Source organism: Vombatus ursinus, unplaced genomic scaffold (genome assembly GCF_900497805.2).
Source record: "Vombatus ursinus unplaced genomic scaffold, bare-nosed wombat genome assembly UNPS02014179.1, whole genome shotgun sequence".
In the NCBI taxonomy this organism is placed as follows: Eukaryota; Metazoa; Chordata; class Mammalia; order Diprotodontia; family Vombatidae; genus Vombatus; species Vombatus ursinus.
In genome coordinates this window covers 829,801-843,174 of record NW_020953957.1, presented here as the reverse complement: position 1 = coordinate 843,174, position 13,374 = coordinate 829,801, and the positions used below count along the sequence as shown (strand labels likewise).

General features: G+C 44.7%; 2 protein-coding genes across 7 annotated transcripts in view; one reads left to right on the top strand and one right to left on the bottom strand.

Moving 5' to 3' along the window:
* Positions 1–3,988: 3,988 nt before the first annotated feature.
* AP4B1 (adaptor related protein complex 4 subunit beta 1) overlaps positions 3,989–13,374 on the bottom strand; it is a 9,459-nt gene continuing 73 nt past the window's right edge. The window contains exons 1-11 of one of the 6 annotated variants that reach the window (XM_027860373.1): positions 13,149–13,214; positions 11,584–11,760; positions 10,856–11,080; positions 10,239–10,369; positions 9,688–9,835; positions 8,586–9,082; positions 7,433–7,516; positions 6,190–6,293; positions 5,185–5,392; positions 4,656–4,937; positions 3,989–4,418 (exon numbers count right to left, since the gene is read on the bottom strand). In XM_027860373.1, the coding sequence (XP_027716174.1) occupies positions 3,994–4,418; positions 4,656–4,937; positions 5,185–5,392; positions 6,190–6,293; positions 7,433–7,516; positions 8,586–9,082; positions 9,688–9,835; positions 10,239–10,369; positions 10,856–11,080; positions 11,584–11,696 (2,217 nt within the window). In that variant the 5' untranslated portion in view covers positions 11,697–11,760; positions 13,149–13,214 and the 3' untranslated portion in view covers positions 3,989–3,993. Of the gene's footprint in view, positions 4,419–4,655; positions 4,938–5,184; positions 5,393–6,189; positions 6,294–7,432; positions 7,517–8,585; positions 9,083–9,687; positions 9,836–10,238; positions 10,370–10,855; positions 11,081–11,583; positions 11,761–12,447; positions 12,487–12,579; positions 12,667–13,148; positions 13,215–13,374 lie in introns of those variants that run through there. The other 5 variants (XM_027860371.1, XM_027860372.1, XM_027860370.1 and 2 more) reach the window with 5 other exon arrangements.
* Positions 13,001–13,374, top strand: part of DCLRE1B (DNA cross-link repair 1B) — a 20,228-nt gene continuing 19,854 nt past the window's right edge. Inside the window, exon 1 of the mRNA XM_027860376.1 lies at positions 13,001–13,244. Coding sequence (XP_027716177.1) covers positions 13,056–13,244 — 189 coding nt within the window. The 5' untranslated portion in view covers positions 13,001–13,055. The remainder of the gene's footprint in view (positions 13,245–13,374) is intronic.

Here is a 13,374-nt window from a genome sequence, read left to right as displayed (position 1 = left end):
GAGAAAAAAATAAAATAAAAATTCTTTTTTTTTAGGCAATTGGGGTTAAGTGACTTGCCCAGGGTCACAGAGCTTATTAAGTGTCAAGTGTTTGGTCTGAGGCCAGATTTGAACTTAGGTCTTCCTGACTTAAGGGCCAGTGCTCTATCCACTGTGCCACCTAGCTTCCCCTAATAAAAATTCTTAAAAAAGAAAAAAATGCAATTCCATATGCAGATTATCTCCAGTGATATGCTGGGTGGAAGAGGTTAATTAATAAAATGACATATGGCTATTTAAATAAAAAAGATTTTAACTTCCTCAAAGTCAGGGACTACACTTAATTACCTCTACAACTTCCCAGTGTTTCTGCCCATTGTAGATGTTTACTAAACGGTGCTTACTGACTCAGTGATGTAGATATGAAAAGAAACTTTGTATTCTCACAGTATAAGCTAACCTCAGAGATTAAAAAAAGGTTAATATTAATTTACTTACAACAGTAAAGCCATAAACAAACAAATGTATTCCTATGGGGGAGTACTAAAGAATTAACTCTAAAGGTTATTTAAGTCTTGATTACTTTCCTTATAAATTAGTATAAAGTAGTAGAGGTGAATAGAAATCAGTCCTTATTCTGGATAACTTTTCTATTTAATATATACACATAGTACAGTGTGTATGTATGTAGATTATATATATATGTATATATATATTCATACATATTTAAATGTAACTTATCTTCTGTGCCTCTTCTAATATCTATTTTTATTTCTTTTAAGACAATTGGAGTTAAGTGACTTGCCCAGGGTCACACAGCTAGTAAGTGTCAAGTGTTTGGTCTGAGGGCAGATTTGAACTCAGGTCCTCCTGACTTCAGTGCCAGTGCTCTATCCACTGCACCACCTAGTTGCCCTCCTCTTCTAATATCTAGAAGTAACCAAAAAGGGCTTTATCTTCCCAAAAGCTTACATAATTAATGTTGATTCATCATTATTCAACAGCTGAGCTATAGTTTCTTCAGTTCGACATTAATTACGACTTTTAATTTTTATCCATCAATTCACTAACACTAGACTTTTTCCCCGATATCTTTCCTCCCTTTCACATCCAAGGTCCTAAAAACTCTCCTTGCCTCCACTATCTTTCCTCCCCTCCCCCCACCTCGCCCCCACTTCTGAGAGTAGGTCTTCCTAGCTTACCTCGCTAGAAATGAAGCAGCTACTCACAAACTGCATTCCATTATTGAACAGCATGAAAGCTTTGACCTCCTGTTCCCTCCATGGGTCACCTGACCCCTCCTTAGGCAGCCTGGTGCCCCTGTCCCCATTCCTGGAGGTTTACCATATTGAGTGCAGACACCCAATGGGCTTTAGGCCAACTGCAACTCAGAAATCCAGAGCCTCAGCCTCCCCAGGAGCAAAGATTAGATGCCACCACACCCAGCTCTTCTCACTTTTCAACCTTTGGCAGCCTGGCTTCTAATTTCATCTCTCAGCTGAAACTGATCTCTTCAAAAATGCCAGTGAAACCTTAGTTACGAAATCCAAGGGGCAGCTAGGTGGTCCAGTGGACAGAGGCCTTGGAGTCAAGAGGACCTGAGTTCAAATCCAGCCTCAGACACTTCACACTTACTAGTTGTGTGACTCTGGGCAAATCACTTAACCTTGATTGCCTCACCAAAAAATAAAAAAATAAAAAAAAAATCTGATGACTTTTTCTTAATCCTAATCTTTCTTGACCTCTCTGAGAAGTATTTCCACACTGCCCAACACCCTCTCCTCCTAGTCTCTCTCCTTCTCCAGTGTTTGTGACACTGTCTACTTTGGCCTGTCTGAGCTCTTAGTCTGTTTTGCTGGATGATCAAGTATAACCCATCCCCACCCCTGGAAGTATACTCCAAGGCCCTCTCCTCTCTAAATGCTCTGGGTGATCTCATCGACTCTCTTGGCTTCAATTATCATCTCTATGTGGTTGTCTCCCAAATCTATTCAGCCCTAGCCTCTTCCCCTAGCTCTGGTCCCAGATGCATGTTTTAAAGTGGATATATAAAATACTAGCTGTTAAATCAAACACTCCAAGTCTGAAATGGAACTCTTCTTTTCCCTCAGCTCCACCCCTCCCTCTAAACTTTCCTATTTCCACTCTGGACACTGCCATTCTCCTGATCACCCAGGTTCACAACCCAGGAGTCATCCTGGACTCCGCACTCTTTCCTGGCACATATCCAATTAGTTGCCAAGTCTTGCTCTACAATGTCTCTTGCATCAGTTGCCTCTCCTCCACTCACAGGCCAACACCTTGGTTTAAGCCCTCATTACCTCTCCAAGACTATCCAGTCACCTTCTAATTTATCTCCCTGCCTCAAGATTCTTTTCTTTCCAATCCGTCCTCCACATAGTGGGCAAACTTGTTTTCCTAAAGCACGGTTCTGGCCAAGTCACTCACTCGCTCAATTAACTCTTCTGGCTCCTCATTACCTCCAGAGTGAAAAGGAACCCATTTAAAGGCCTTTATGACCTGGTTACAGCCCATTATATAATGCTCCCTTCATGCACTTACCAGCCTAGCCAAACTGGTTCTTACTGTTCCTCACAAACAATACTCTGTCTCTTGCATGGGTTATTCTCAATGCCAGGGATGCATTCCCTCTTCACCACTGAATTTCCTTCAGAACTAAGCTCAAGCACAATCCTGAGTTGCTAATGCCTTTTCCCCACCAAATTACCTTGTATTTACTTTGTATATACTTATATGTGTGCATGCTGTCTCCCCTAACAGAATATAAACTCCTTGGGGGCAAGGGTGGTTTAATTTTATTTGCATGTCCCCAGGACCCAAGATCCTGGCACAAAAACAGACGTGGATTTAATAACTTCTGGTTGATTCATGCCACCTCTCCCATCTAGCACTTCCCACATTAGGCTGTCTCCGTCTTGAGAGGTGCTGGGCCTCTAGGGCACTTGGACAGACTGGTCTTCACCAGCTGAAAGCATCAAGGCTCAGGTCCTAGGCTTAGCATAGGCTTAAGGTCCTTTCAGCTTGGGAGAAGCTGCTAGAGCAGTACTCTGTTGGCATAACCTCATTCTCTTCATACTTTAGATTAACATTTAGGCATTGGTTTTATTTTGTTTTCTGAGCAATTCAAAACATGAAAGAAGCAGCCCTAGGGCTGATCTCTATACCTTTAACCTACGGAACCCATGATCCAAGTGGATTTCTAATGTTTTCCATACAATTGATTAGATAATGAAAAACACAGTGGGGGGAAAAACTAGTTACTAGCATCTAAATACTTAGATACTTTCAAGGAGATCAGTGTCCATTAATATTAGGAAATGATGCAGGCCTGGATCTAGATAGACCCTCATGTCTAATTAGAAACAATGCTCAAGCCTCCACCAGAATGACTTTATGCTCTCCTTTGTGTAGTGGAAGGCTCAAAAAGCCTGATGACTCACTGTGTGAACCTGATAGGTGACTTCACCTTTCTGAGCAGCAAGATCCCTCATCAATAAGATGGGGCAGTGTGCTTGCACCACCTGCCTCAAGCACCTGATACAAGGGAACAGCTTTGTGGCATGAAAGAGAATTGGATCAGGTCAAGAACCTGGGTTCCAGGCCTGGCTCGGACACTTGCTAGACATGTGCTTTAGGGCCAATCAGACCCTCCCCCTGGGTCTTTCTCATCTATGACATGAGGCAGCTGGAGAGATAATGATGAAGATCCTTCCAGCACTAAGATTTCATGATCCTAAACAGCAAAACACTTGAATTACTTCTACATCTCTGCCTACATCTCTTACTATCTTGAATGAAGCTTCATGACACCAATGTAGAGATGTGAAGTCTTCTGACCATAGAAGGAATGACCTTAAAACCCACCCAAGAATCCTGATTCTTGGATTTCTACCTTCTCTTTCCTCTAATATTATTCAAACTTAAGGAATCAGAGAACAAATGGCAAACTCGGATCATTATTTATGCCTCCTTACAAAAGGCAGCAAGAATCTATCAAGATTTTATGCCCACGATTGTCCCAATCACAGTTTTTAATACAGAAATAAAGCTGTTTAGGGCCTCTGCCTTGGCCTGGCTTTGCTTCACTGAGAGATGCACTTGTGATGGCTCAGGATCTAATAGCAGTTCTGTTAGAAAGAGGCAGCCTGCACCATCCTGGGCACTAAAGTAGGCCTTCCAGGGCTGGACACCGGCCTTGCTCAGGGCAATGGCCTGGATGTTCACCACTTGCAGAGCTGTCTGGATGGTGTCAGGATGGGCTACTCCTTGCCAGGGTAAAACTTCTTGGTGGGCCACTTCCAGGCTTAGCCAAGTTTTCTCAAACTGCTCAGCAGTTAGTTGGCCATTAGGGACCAGAAGGAAAGATCCAGAGTCACACAGAGGTTGCAGCTCCTCTTTGTTCTCCAAAACCAAGGATCCTAAAATGAAAAGAAACAGAATCTTCTCTAACAGACATGTTCAAATGCCCAAATCTCTAAAAGTATAAGGCATTTTTCATCCTTGGAAATATGTTTAATAACCAGTACTCTGAAGTATACTGGTGGCTTCACTTACATGAACTTTTCTCAATCAGAAAAATAATAAAAGCTGTCCCATATTTAACATATCACGGTAGGGTAATAATATAGGTACTAAGACCCCCTAAAAGTTTTTACCTGATGCAGAAAGGACTCCATTTCCAGAAGGTTCAGGGCCATGAGGCTCTGACACCTGAGATGAAGAGATAGCTGCCCAGCATGCTTTGCTATACATTGGCACTAATGTGTTGAACTCAGAGACCCAGCTATTCACAGGTCTTTCTGCTTGGTCTTCCAGGAGCCCAAGAGAAGGGTCAGACTTGGGGCTACACAGGATTCGCTTCACTTCATCAATGCCAGTTAAGAGAAGGCGATAGTAGAAGAGCCCTCGGTCCCTTACTGCCATATCCTTTTCCTCCTCTAGGAGAGAAAATCAAAGAGATACAGATGACTTTAACATTCTCTCACCATCCTCATGCCAACATATTCCATTCTAATGTAAACATGAAAAAAGGAAAACAGAAGGGGGAGAAAAAACTGAAAGCAAGAAAGGGAAGAAGAGCCAGGAAGGCTGAATAATCAGGTTCTCCTCAGAGCCAATAAGCCCAGGCCAGAGAGCCTGTCACTGCGGGTTCAAGGCGGGGGCTGCTCCTCTCAAGGGACCCACCTAGGCAGTAATATAGCAGACGTCCCAGCATATCTTGGCACTCGGCAGGCCGGGAGAGAAAGAGGCGCAGCAGTGCTGTCAATAACTCCATCTTAACTGCTGGAAATGTCTCTGCCTTCACGTTTTCCACAAAGTCCTCCAACACATATGGAGCATTCGGGATTATTTCCCCATGGACGCCAAGGAGCCAGATCAGCGCCTGCTTTCCCTAGGGAGTCAAGGAAGTAAGAAGAGGCCGGTAAAGTGCAGGACATGAAGCGACAGATGACCATCAGCTCTGCCTCTTCCAGCACAGGGGAAAATGTATAATCTTCTAGTTTGGCTATGGCTGCTGATTCTCTCCACCAGAGCCTGCCATAAAGGAGGCAGATATGCCACCATGCAGAAGCGACTAAGTAGGAGAGTGCTGCTTAAGGCTCCCAGGGCCTGGGTTTATTTGGCAGGATGGTTTCCTAAGCTTTGAGGCCCGTGTGCCTAATGACTGCCAAATGAACTTTACTAACAACAGTAACAACAATCGCTAATGTTTATATAGTGCTTTAAGGTTTGCAAACTGTTTTACATATATCTCATTTGATCTTCCCAACAACCTGGAAGGTAGGTACCATAATTATCCCATTTTACAGATAAGGAAACTGAGGCTGCCAAAGGTATGACTTGCCCAGGATGGAACAGCTAGTAACTATCTGAGGAAGAATTCGAGCCCACATCTTCCTGACTTCACATCCTGTATTCTATCCACTATGCCACACAGCTCCCTCACTAAATTACCTTACTAAAATTACTCCAAAGGCTAGAGGAAGACAGTGGAATTCTCAAAAACATATGGCCCCAAACTGCTCCGGAGCACAATTATAGCAAGTTATTTGTGATTCAAACATACAAATTCATTCTAAAAGATCCCATTTTAGACCCTAGTTGGGAAGGGGCTGTAAAACAAGCTCAGTGAGCACAGTTGCAAGCATCCCACCCTCCTCCTCGAAGAAACCAAGGCTGAGCCTATACCTCGCTATCCTGAATGTTCTCCTCACAGCCAGGCAGGGCCTGACACACAGCCTCCGTGCACTGAGGACAAAGCCAGACCAGGTTTCGGAAAGTCTGTACCACAGCTACAGTAAAACACAGAACACAGAACACCACAAAAGTCCTAAGTCTCACATGTAAAAAAGCAAACCAGAATCAGGCATTCATTCACATCCAAGCTCCATAGGGGTCTCTGTAAAATTTCCTGGGACTTAAAAAAATAAGAAAAAGAATTTTTACTGGGATGATGTGTCTGTGAAGCATCTGCCAGGCAAACATTTCCCAACATTAGTCTTTTTATTTTTACTATTAGGTCAGAGAAAATAGGTTTCTTCTTTGGACTACAATATTGCCAATTCTAATCCAGTGGCAAAGCAGAAGAAATAATGGGTCCTATTATAACTCTTCATTTTGGTCACAGTTCCAAGAAGTAATGATAGCTAATAGCTACCATTTATATAGCGCTTTGATGTTTGCAAAATGCTTTATATATTACTTCATTTGATTTCATTTACATATATTATCTCATTTCAAGAAGATGGCTGGTATGAAATCCAAACATTAGCACAGGATCAAGCAGGGCCATCTATGGCAAATTCACACTAGGAACCTGTGCTAAGACTTCTTTGATACTTTAAGAGATATAAAGAACTCAAAAGAGACACAGAGCTCCATGCACCTCTGATACAGTGCCCAAGGGAAACACAGAGAGCAAATTAGAGAATCTCTGAGCAATTTTATGGAACATCACTGGTCTAAAAATCATGATTTAAATTAAGGAGATGAGTAAAAAAAATAAACAGGAGAGCAATACCCTCATCTAAAGGTGAATAACAGCCAAGAAAAAAAGGCTGCACAGTGTGGCCTCCATTTGAGAAACACTAAGATTCTGGGCTTGGCTCCTCCCTTATCTGCTACAGTTGCTACAGCTGTTGAGCTGGGCTCCTGGATTCACAGACACACCTCAATGAGTCTGTGCAGTGGCTGGATGAAGTGTTTATGAAATACTTGTTGAAAGATGCCTGGAAGAGTGAAAGAAGCCTCTGTGAATGGAATAGAGGGCAGAGGAAGGAAGGGAACGGCCTGAAGCTTTCCCTACATCAATCTGGAGCAAAAGGCCTGCAATCTGCAGGTTCTGGACAGCAGAATCTCCACCCAGGCACACCTTTCTTTAGAAAAGCTAAAACCACACTGTTGGCAAAGAATGTAGCTAGACAGCAATTACCTGAAGTGATGTGCTCCTGCCTGAGCACCAGCAGCTCTGTTAGGATTTGAACACACTGATCTGTGTAGGTCCTGGCAATGCCACCTATCAAGGAAGGGAAGGCAAAAGCAGTTGTAAAATAAGAAATGATTACCAAATACAACTAAGTGACTGAGAATCTGAACACCGGACCAAAGACCAAGTGGGCTAGAGCGATAGACTTACAGATGCATTCCAGCAAAGTTGACTGTAAAGTGAACTTTGGTTAAAAAAAATCCTATTTTTTCATTGATTCCCACTATAACCTTGGGGATTCTTAGGGGCAAAAATCTCAATAAAAATGAGTTGCAAACTTTAGCCCCCCAAAAAAAGCATTTTAAGGTGGCAGCTTGGAGGCATTCTGGACGTCACAGATCAGCAGAGCTTAGAAATGTACCTGTTAATAGTGCTCTGTAGCAATTTCCTAGCTCCAGGTCCTACTCTCCACCATTACCAATCTCTCCTTTGCCCTACAAAAAACCAAGAGATTTTCTTTTCCTGTCAGAGGATTCCCCTAATGCTATGCCTAAAGCTTTAAAAATTTAGCTCCTCTCCTTTCTGTCCAGATATTTGCAAGACTTCAACTAGAACTGTAGTTCTAGGCCTTGTCAAAAGGTGCCACCATTTATTGGAAGATACTACTGCCTTAAAATTCTAGGGAGTTTGGAAACAAGATAAGATAGGGGTCAGGAGAACTTATATCTAGTACCAGCTTGTTTATTTAGGCAAATCCCTAAACTTTCTGTTCCTCAGGTTCTCCATCTAGAAAATGGGAATTATAATACCTATTCTACCTGCCTTTTAAGGATTTTTGAGAATAATATGAGTATAGTAATTTGAAAAGTATACAACTTTATTCAAATGCAAGATGTTATAAACTCTAAATGCTTTATCTTGAGTTCATTTAAAATAAGGACGATCTAAAATCCCTATCCTTAGAGAGATGGTGAGTTTGGTCCTGAACAGGCCCTACTTTGCTAATGTGATTATCTGCGATTGTGAGTCATTTGCCCAGTTCTTGATTGAAAGCCTTTTACCTCTGAAGTTTGCCCTTGAGTCTCTGATGTTCCTCTGGGCATAGCTTTCCAGCTTGCCCATCTGGCCCCAGAGGAGGGAGAAGCAGCAGACACTTTACCTATGGCAAAGATGGCAGCCTGTGCTAGGTCAGCTGATACATCAGTGCAGTAATCCCGGAGCTCGTCTAGCACCTGCTGGACATTCTCATCATTCACCAGCTCACACAGAACTTCCACTTTCTGCAGTTTGATGTAGTGTGGTTCTGAGTAAGAGCAGAAGAATTTTTTGTAGTGGCTACTGAAGTGGCCAGGCAGACTACGTAGGATCCGTCGCACATGGCAGAGAGCAGCAAAACAGAGCTCCCGGCTCTCTGAGGAACAGGCGGTCAACAAGGGACCCTTGACTCTAACGAGAACATCTGTCTGCACGTGGGGGAATTCTTTTGCCAAAACAAGAAAGAGTTTGGTGGCTGCCATCACCACAGCTGGGCTGCTGCTCTGAAGAGAACTGTCCAACAAATTGAGGATGGCAAAGAGTTCCTCCTCACTTCGGGGTTGGTAGCGTAACAGGAAGCCCAGCACCTCAGCCTGGCCCCAGTGGTCCAGGTCTGGCATTCTGCCCCAGAGAGAAAAGGAAGTTACTGTTTTGACAGCAAAACACAATTCCTTCTTTCCAATCACGTCTTATCAGCTGCTTAAAACGGGGAAGAACATTTAAAGTAAGTTCTGATGGAAGAACAAAGAGCTTTAAACAAGTTTATACAGTATAGCATCCCTCTTAAACAAGGTCACAGGCTCTTCTTCAAAAGAGATGCTATCCTGCATAAACCTTAACGTTTGTGCAAAATTGCCTTTAAAATCACAAGCAACTGCATAATGCTTACTAATCTAAGATCAAGGGCTTAATCTTTGGCCTTGGATTCAGATTCTCCACATCTTAAGGTAGCACAACGAATGTAACTGAGCAGTATGTGCGGGAAAGGGGCCCTCAGCAGTACAATGGCTTTAAAACAAGATGGGATCTAATCTCACAGGGTACACTCCTGCTTAATACTCTGTATGTGGACAGAAAAACTCAAAGAAAAGAATTGTTTTTTGTTCAGTGAATTGTGGAGAAGTTGATAACTGTGGTCCTTTTCACCCCCCTAGGGAAAACTGTTCAAGAACTCTCCTTAATACAGCACAACCACCAAAAGGAATCTCCCAGCTCAACATACAAACCGATTTAAGAGGTGGTGGGCAATGGGTTTATTGATAACAACGCCTCCCTCATGCTTCAAGATCTCCTCCAGAGCTCTTAGGCAATTCACCACTACAATGGGATCCTGGTCTCGAAGGAGACTGTACAATTCATTCACCAGGGTGCCATCTACAATGAAACACAGAAGAGCAAAAATTTCCAGCAAAGAAGAAAATCTTCAGTCACAGGAATGAAAATAGGTACCCAGCAGAAAAATCTCTATTACAAAAATGAAAGTGGCAACCACAGAATCTAAAGCAACAAATCCTGACCTCCAGGTCAGTCTAAGTAGATAATGCTAAGGATCTCACTTGGGCTTCAAACACATGATGGTTCTAACCTCATAAAACACCAAGAACTGTAATCTACTTGAAGACCTCAGTGCACAGAAGCAAATCTCATTCAACAATTCATGGTATTTCATAAGGAAAGTTTTCAATATTTCTTTCTAGTGAAAACACAACTACTTACTGTCCTAAACACTATGGATACTCAGTAAATACTCACGATGATAAGAAGGACTGCCACTTACCCACTTCAGAGTCTCCGTGGAGATTATACATTTTTGCACAGCCAAGAACTGCCACCCTCCTGACATAGGAAGCTTTATCCCGAAGGCCATTCAAAATAGGTTGCTGGATATATTCTTGTACTCCAGGCATCCTATGCAAAACACTCTGGAGTCAGCCAGGCTTTGAAGAGCCAATTCTGACTTGATTTAGTACCTACAACACTTGGGTCACAGCAGCCTGAGGGAATGCTTTCCACAGCAAAACCTGGTAATGTGCATCTAATCAGGAAATAAAGAAGATCTCTTTCTAACTCTGAATGCCATCATTATCTGATTTTTGCATGGAATTCTATGGGAGAAGCATAAAAAAGGTCCTATTTACAAATGCTTAGAAGTCAACAAAAACAAAAGAATCAGATTTCAAGGATGAAAGAAGAAAATTTCACATTGAAATAATATGAGTTTTCTAAATCAAACCATTGGCAGATTTGAGGGACCACAAGATTTTCCCCAGTGCTATAAGATTACAAATAAGTTGATCCTCACACTCCTTGATTCCCTAATTATACTAGCAGAAAACTAGAGCTGGGAGAATGACTTGAGTAGTTGGGGAGAAGACAGGGAGAACACTTACTTACCTAAGGCTGCACATGCTCCTGAGTGCCAATCCTCGGACCATGGGGTTGGGGTCTGAGCAGTCCTTGCATAGTGTATTGATGGCCAGGAGAGCAAGGTCTGGTTTTAGTGGGGCATATGTGCACATGTACAGATACACTAGCTTCTTCTGTACAATGTCCACAGTAGCACTGGCTTTCACCATATCCATGAAGACACTGGACACATCCACACCCTGAGTCATATGCCTAAAATCAAGATATCAAAAACAACATTCCCAAAGTTCCAACAATAGGGATTTTAAGGTTTGTTTTCATGAGTGTATGTATGTATTATTTTCCCAATTAGATTTTTTTTTTTAAGGCAATTGAGGTTAAGTGACTTGCCCAGGGTCACACAGCTAGTAAGTGTCAAATGTTTGGTCTGAGACTAGATTTGAACTCAGGTCCTCCTGACTTCTGTGCTGGTGCACTATCCACTGTGCCACCTAGCTGCCCCAATTATATTCTTAAAAGGTATTGACTGGGTTTTCAGCGTTTTTTGTTATCCCAACTGAGTGGGCTCCATAACCTTTACTTACTTAAGGGCCAGATCAGGAAGTGAATTTCTTCAGGATTAGGCAGGACTACTCAAATGGAGATAGGTATGGGGCGGGGGGGGGGGGGGGGGGGGGGGGGGGGGGGGGGTGGGGGGTGTGAGAGGAGTGGGCAAGAGCAGGCAGGTAGAAAAGCACAAGAAATTAGACTGGTACCTAATAACCCTCTGGATGACATTCCGGTAACGAGGTCTATCAGCTTGAATATGGGGGTTACACAGAGCTTTCTTCAGCTCCTTTACTATGTCCTCTGAGCCTAGGTACGGCATTTCTCCAGGCTATCTCTGAGGCAGTTCCTACAATCCTTTACCTAGGCTGTGCTGAGGGACAAACCTGCAGTAGAAAAGAAATGTCTTTAGGTGACAGGACGTAAATAAGCTGGGAGACTCAGGCCCTTGCTTTCCCCAAGGACTGGGGCACCCTGGTTATCAGACTGCTAATGCTAATATCAATTATTGAATCATAAATGTCAGAGCTACAAGAGGTCTTGGAAATAATCTAGACCAACTTCCTCACCTGGCAGAGTAAGCACTTAAATTTTTGTTGAATGAACTCATTTTACAGATGTGAAAAACCGCAGCATAGTATTGTTAAAAACAACAAGTTGGAGTTGAAGACTGGGATTTAAATCCTGGCTCTGCCACTTACTATTCATGTGATCACGGAAATGACAAGTTACTTTTGTGGAGTGAGCCTCAGTTTCCTCATCTGTAAAATAAGCAGTTCATTCATTCAACAAGTATTTACTAAATGCCTACTCTGTGCCAGGTGCTGGAGATTAAAGACAGAAATGAAACAGTCCCTGCCCTCAAGGAGCTTACATTCTAAAGAAGAAAACATGTACGTGTGTAACTAAATGTAAAATAGAGACAAAATAATTTGCATCTGGGGCTATCAGGTGGCGCTTGAGTTGACCCCTGAAGGCCTTCAAGGTCCTTTCGGCGCTAAATCTACGTTCTGTGACCCTATGACTTGGCCAAAGTCTCATCCTCCAACGAAAAAGTGCCAATCTCATCTTACACATGAAGAAACTGAGGCCCGGAGGAGAGGCATGGCTTGCGTAGGGTCACTCGGTCTGGTACGGGCTGCAGGGCCAGACCTCCCCCCAAGGTCTTCCCTACACAGGCCCCCTCCCCCATAGTTGGCCCCCACCTTGGCCCACGACCTCCCAGTCACCAGGAGTCCCCGCCCTCTCCGGCCTGAAGCCCCTCGCGCCCCGCGTCCGGATGTTTCCGCCCGCCCTCCGGAAGTCCCGCCTCTTTTCCTTCTCGAGACCATGGAGGCGCCGCTGCCCCTGCCACTCATCGGAGCCCAGCCCCCTCCAGTCCTACTAGAACCGTCCCTATCACCGCCCACTGCGCAGCCGAAGCCGCGGGAACCCTCAGGCTCTCCCAGCCGCCAGATCCGGCAGAGGCGGATCTTGGCGATCCGAGATCGACTAGTACAGTCTATGTTCCCGCCGGGCCCCGCCCTGTCGCGCCGTGCCGCGGGCGTGGTGGGGGAGGGGCGTGGGATGCCCTCCCGGATTTTCCGCTCCCGCCCCCCCCCGTCCGTGACGCGCGGCCAACCCTCCCCCAAGTAACGGGGTCCAGTCCCGCGCTCTCGCTCCGCGCGTGACTCTGCCCACGATGAATGGGACCGTGATCCCGCACACGCCCATCGCCGTGGACTTGTGGAACCTGCGCCGGGCGGGCCCCGCGCGCCTCTTCTTCCTGACCCACCTGCACGCGGACCACACGGAGGGCCTGACCAGCACCTGGGCGCGGCCCCTCTACTGCTCCCCGCTCACGGCGCGCCTCGTGCACTGCCGCCTGCAGGTAGGGGCGGGCGGAGCCCCAGGGCGCCAGGGGAAACTGAGGCGGGGCAGGGGGAGGGTCAGGCCCCGCTCCGGCCTGCCTTCTGCGAACTAGGAAAGACGCGAAAGACAGCCCCTGCCCTCGAGGGGCT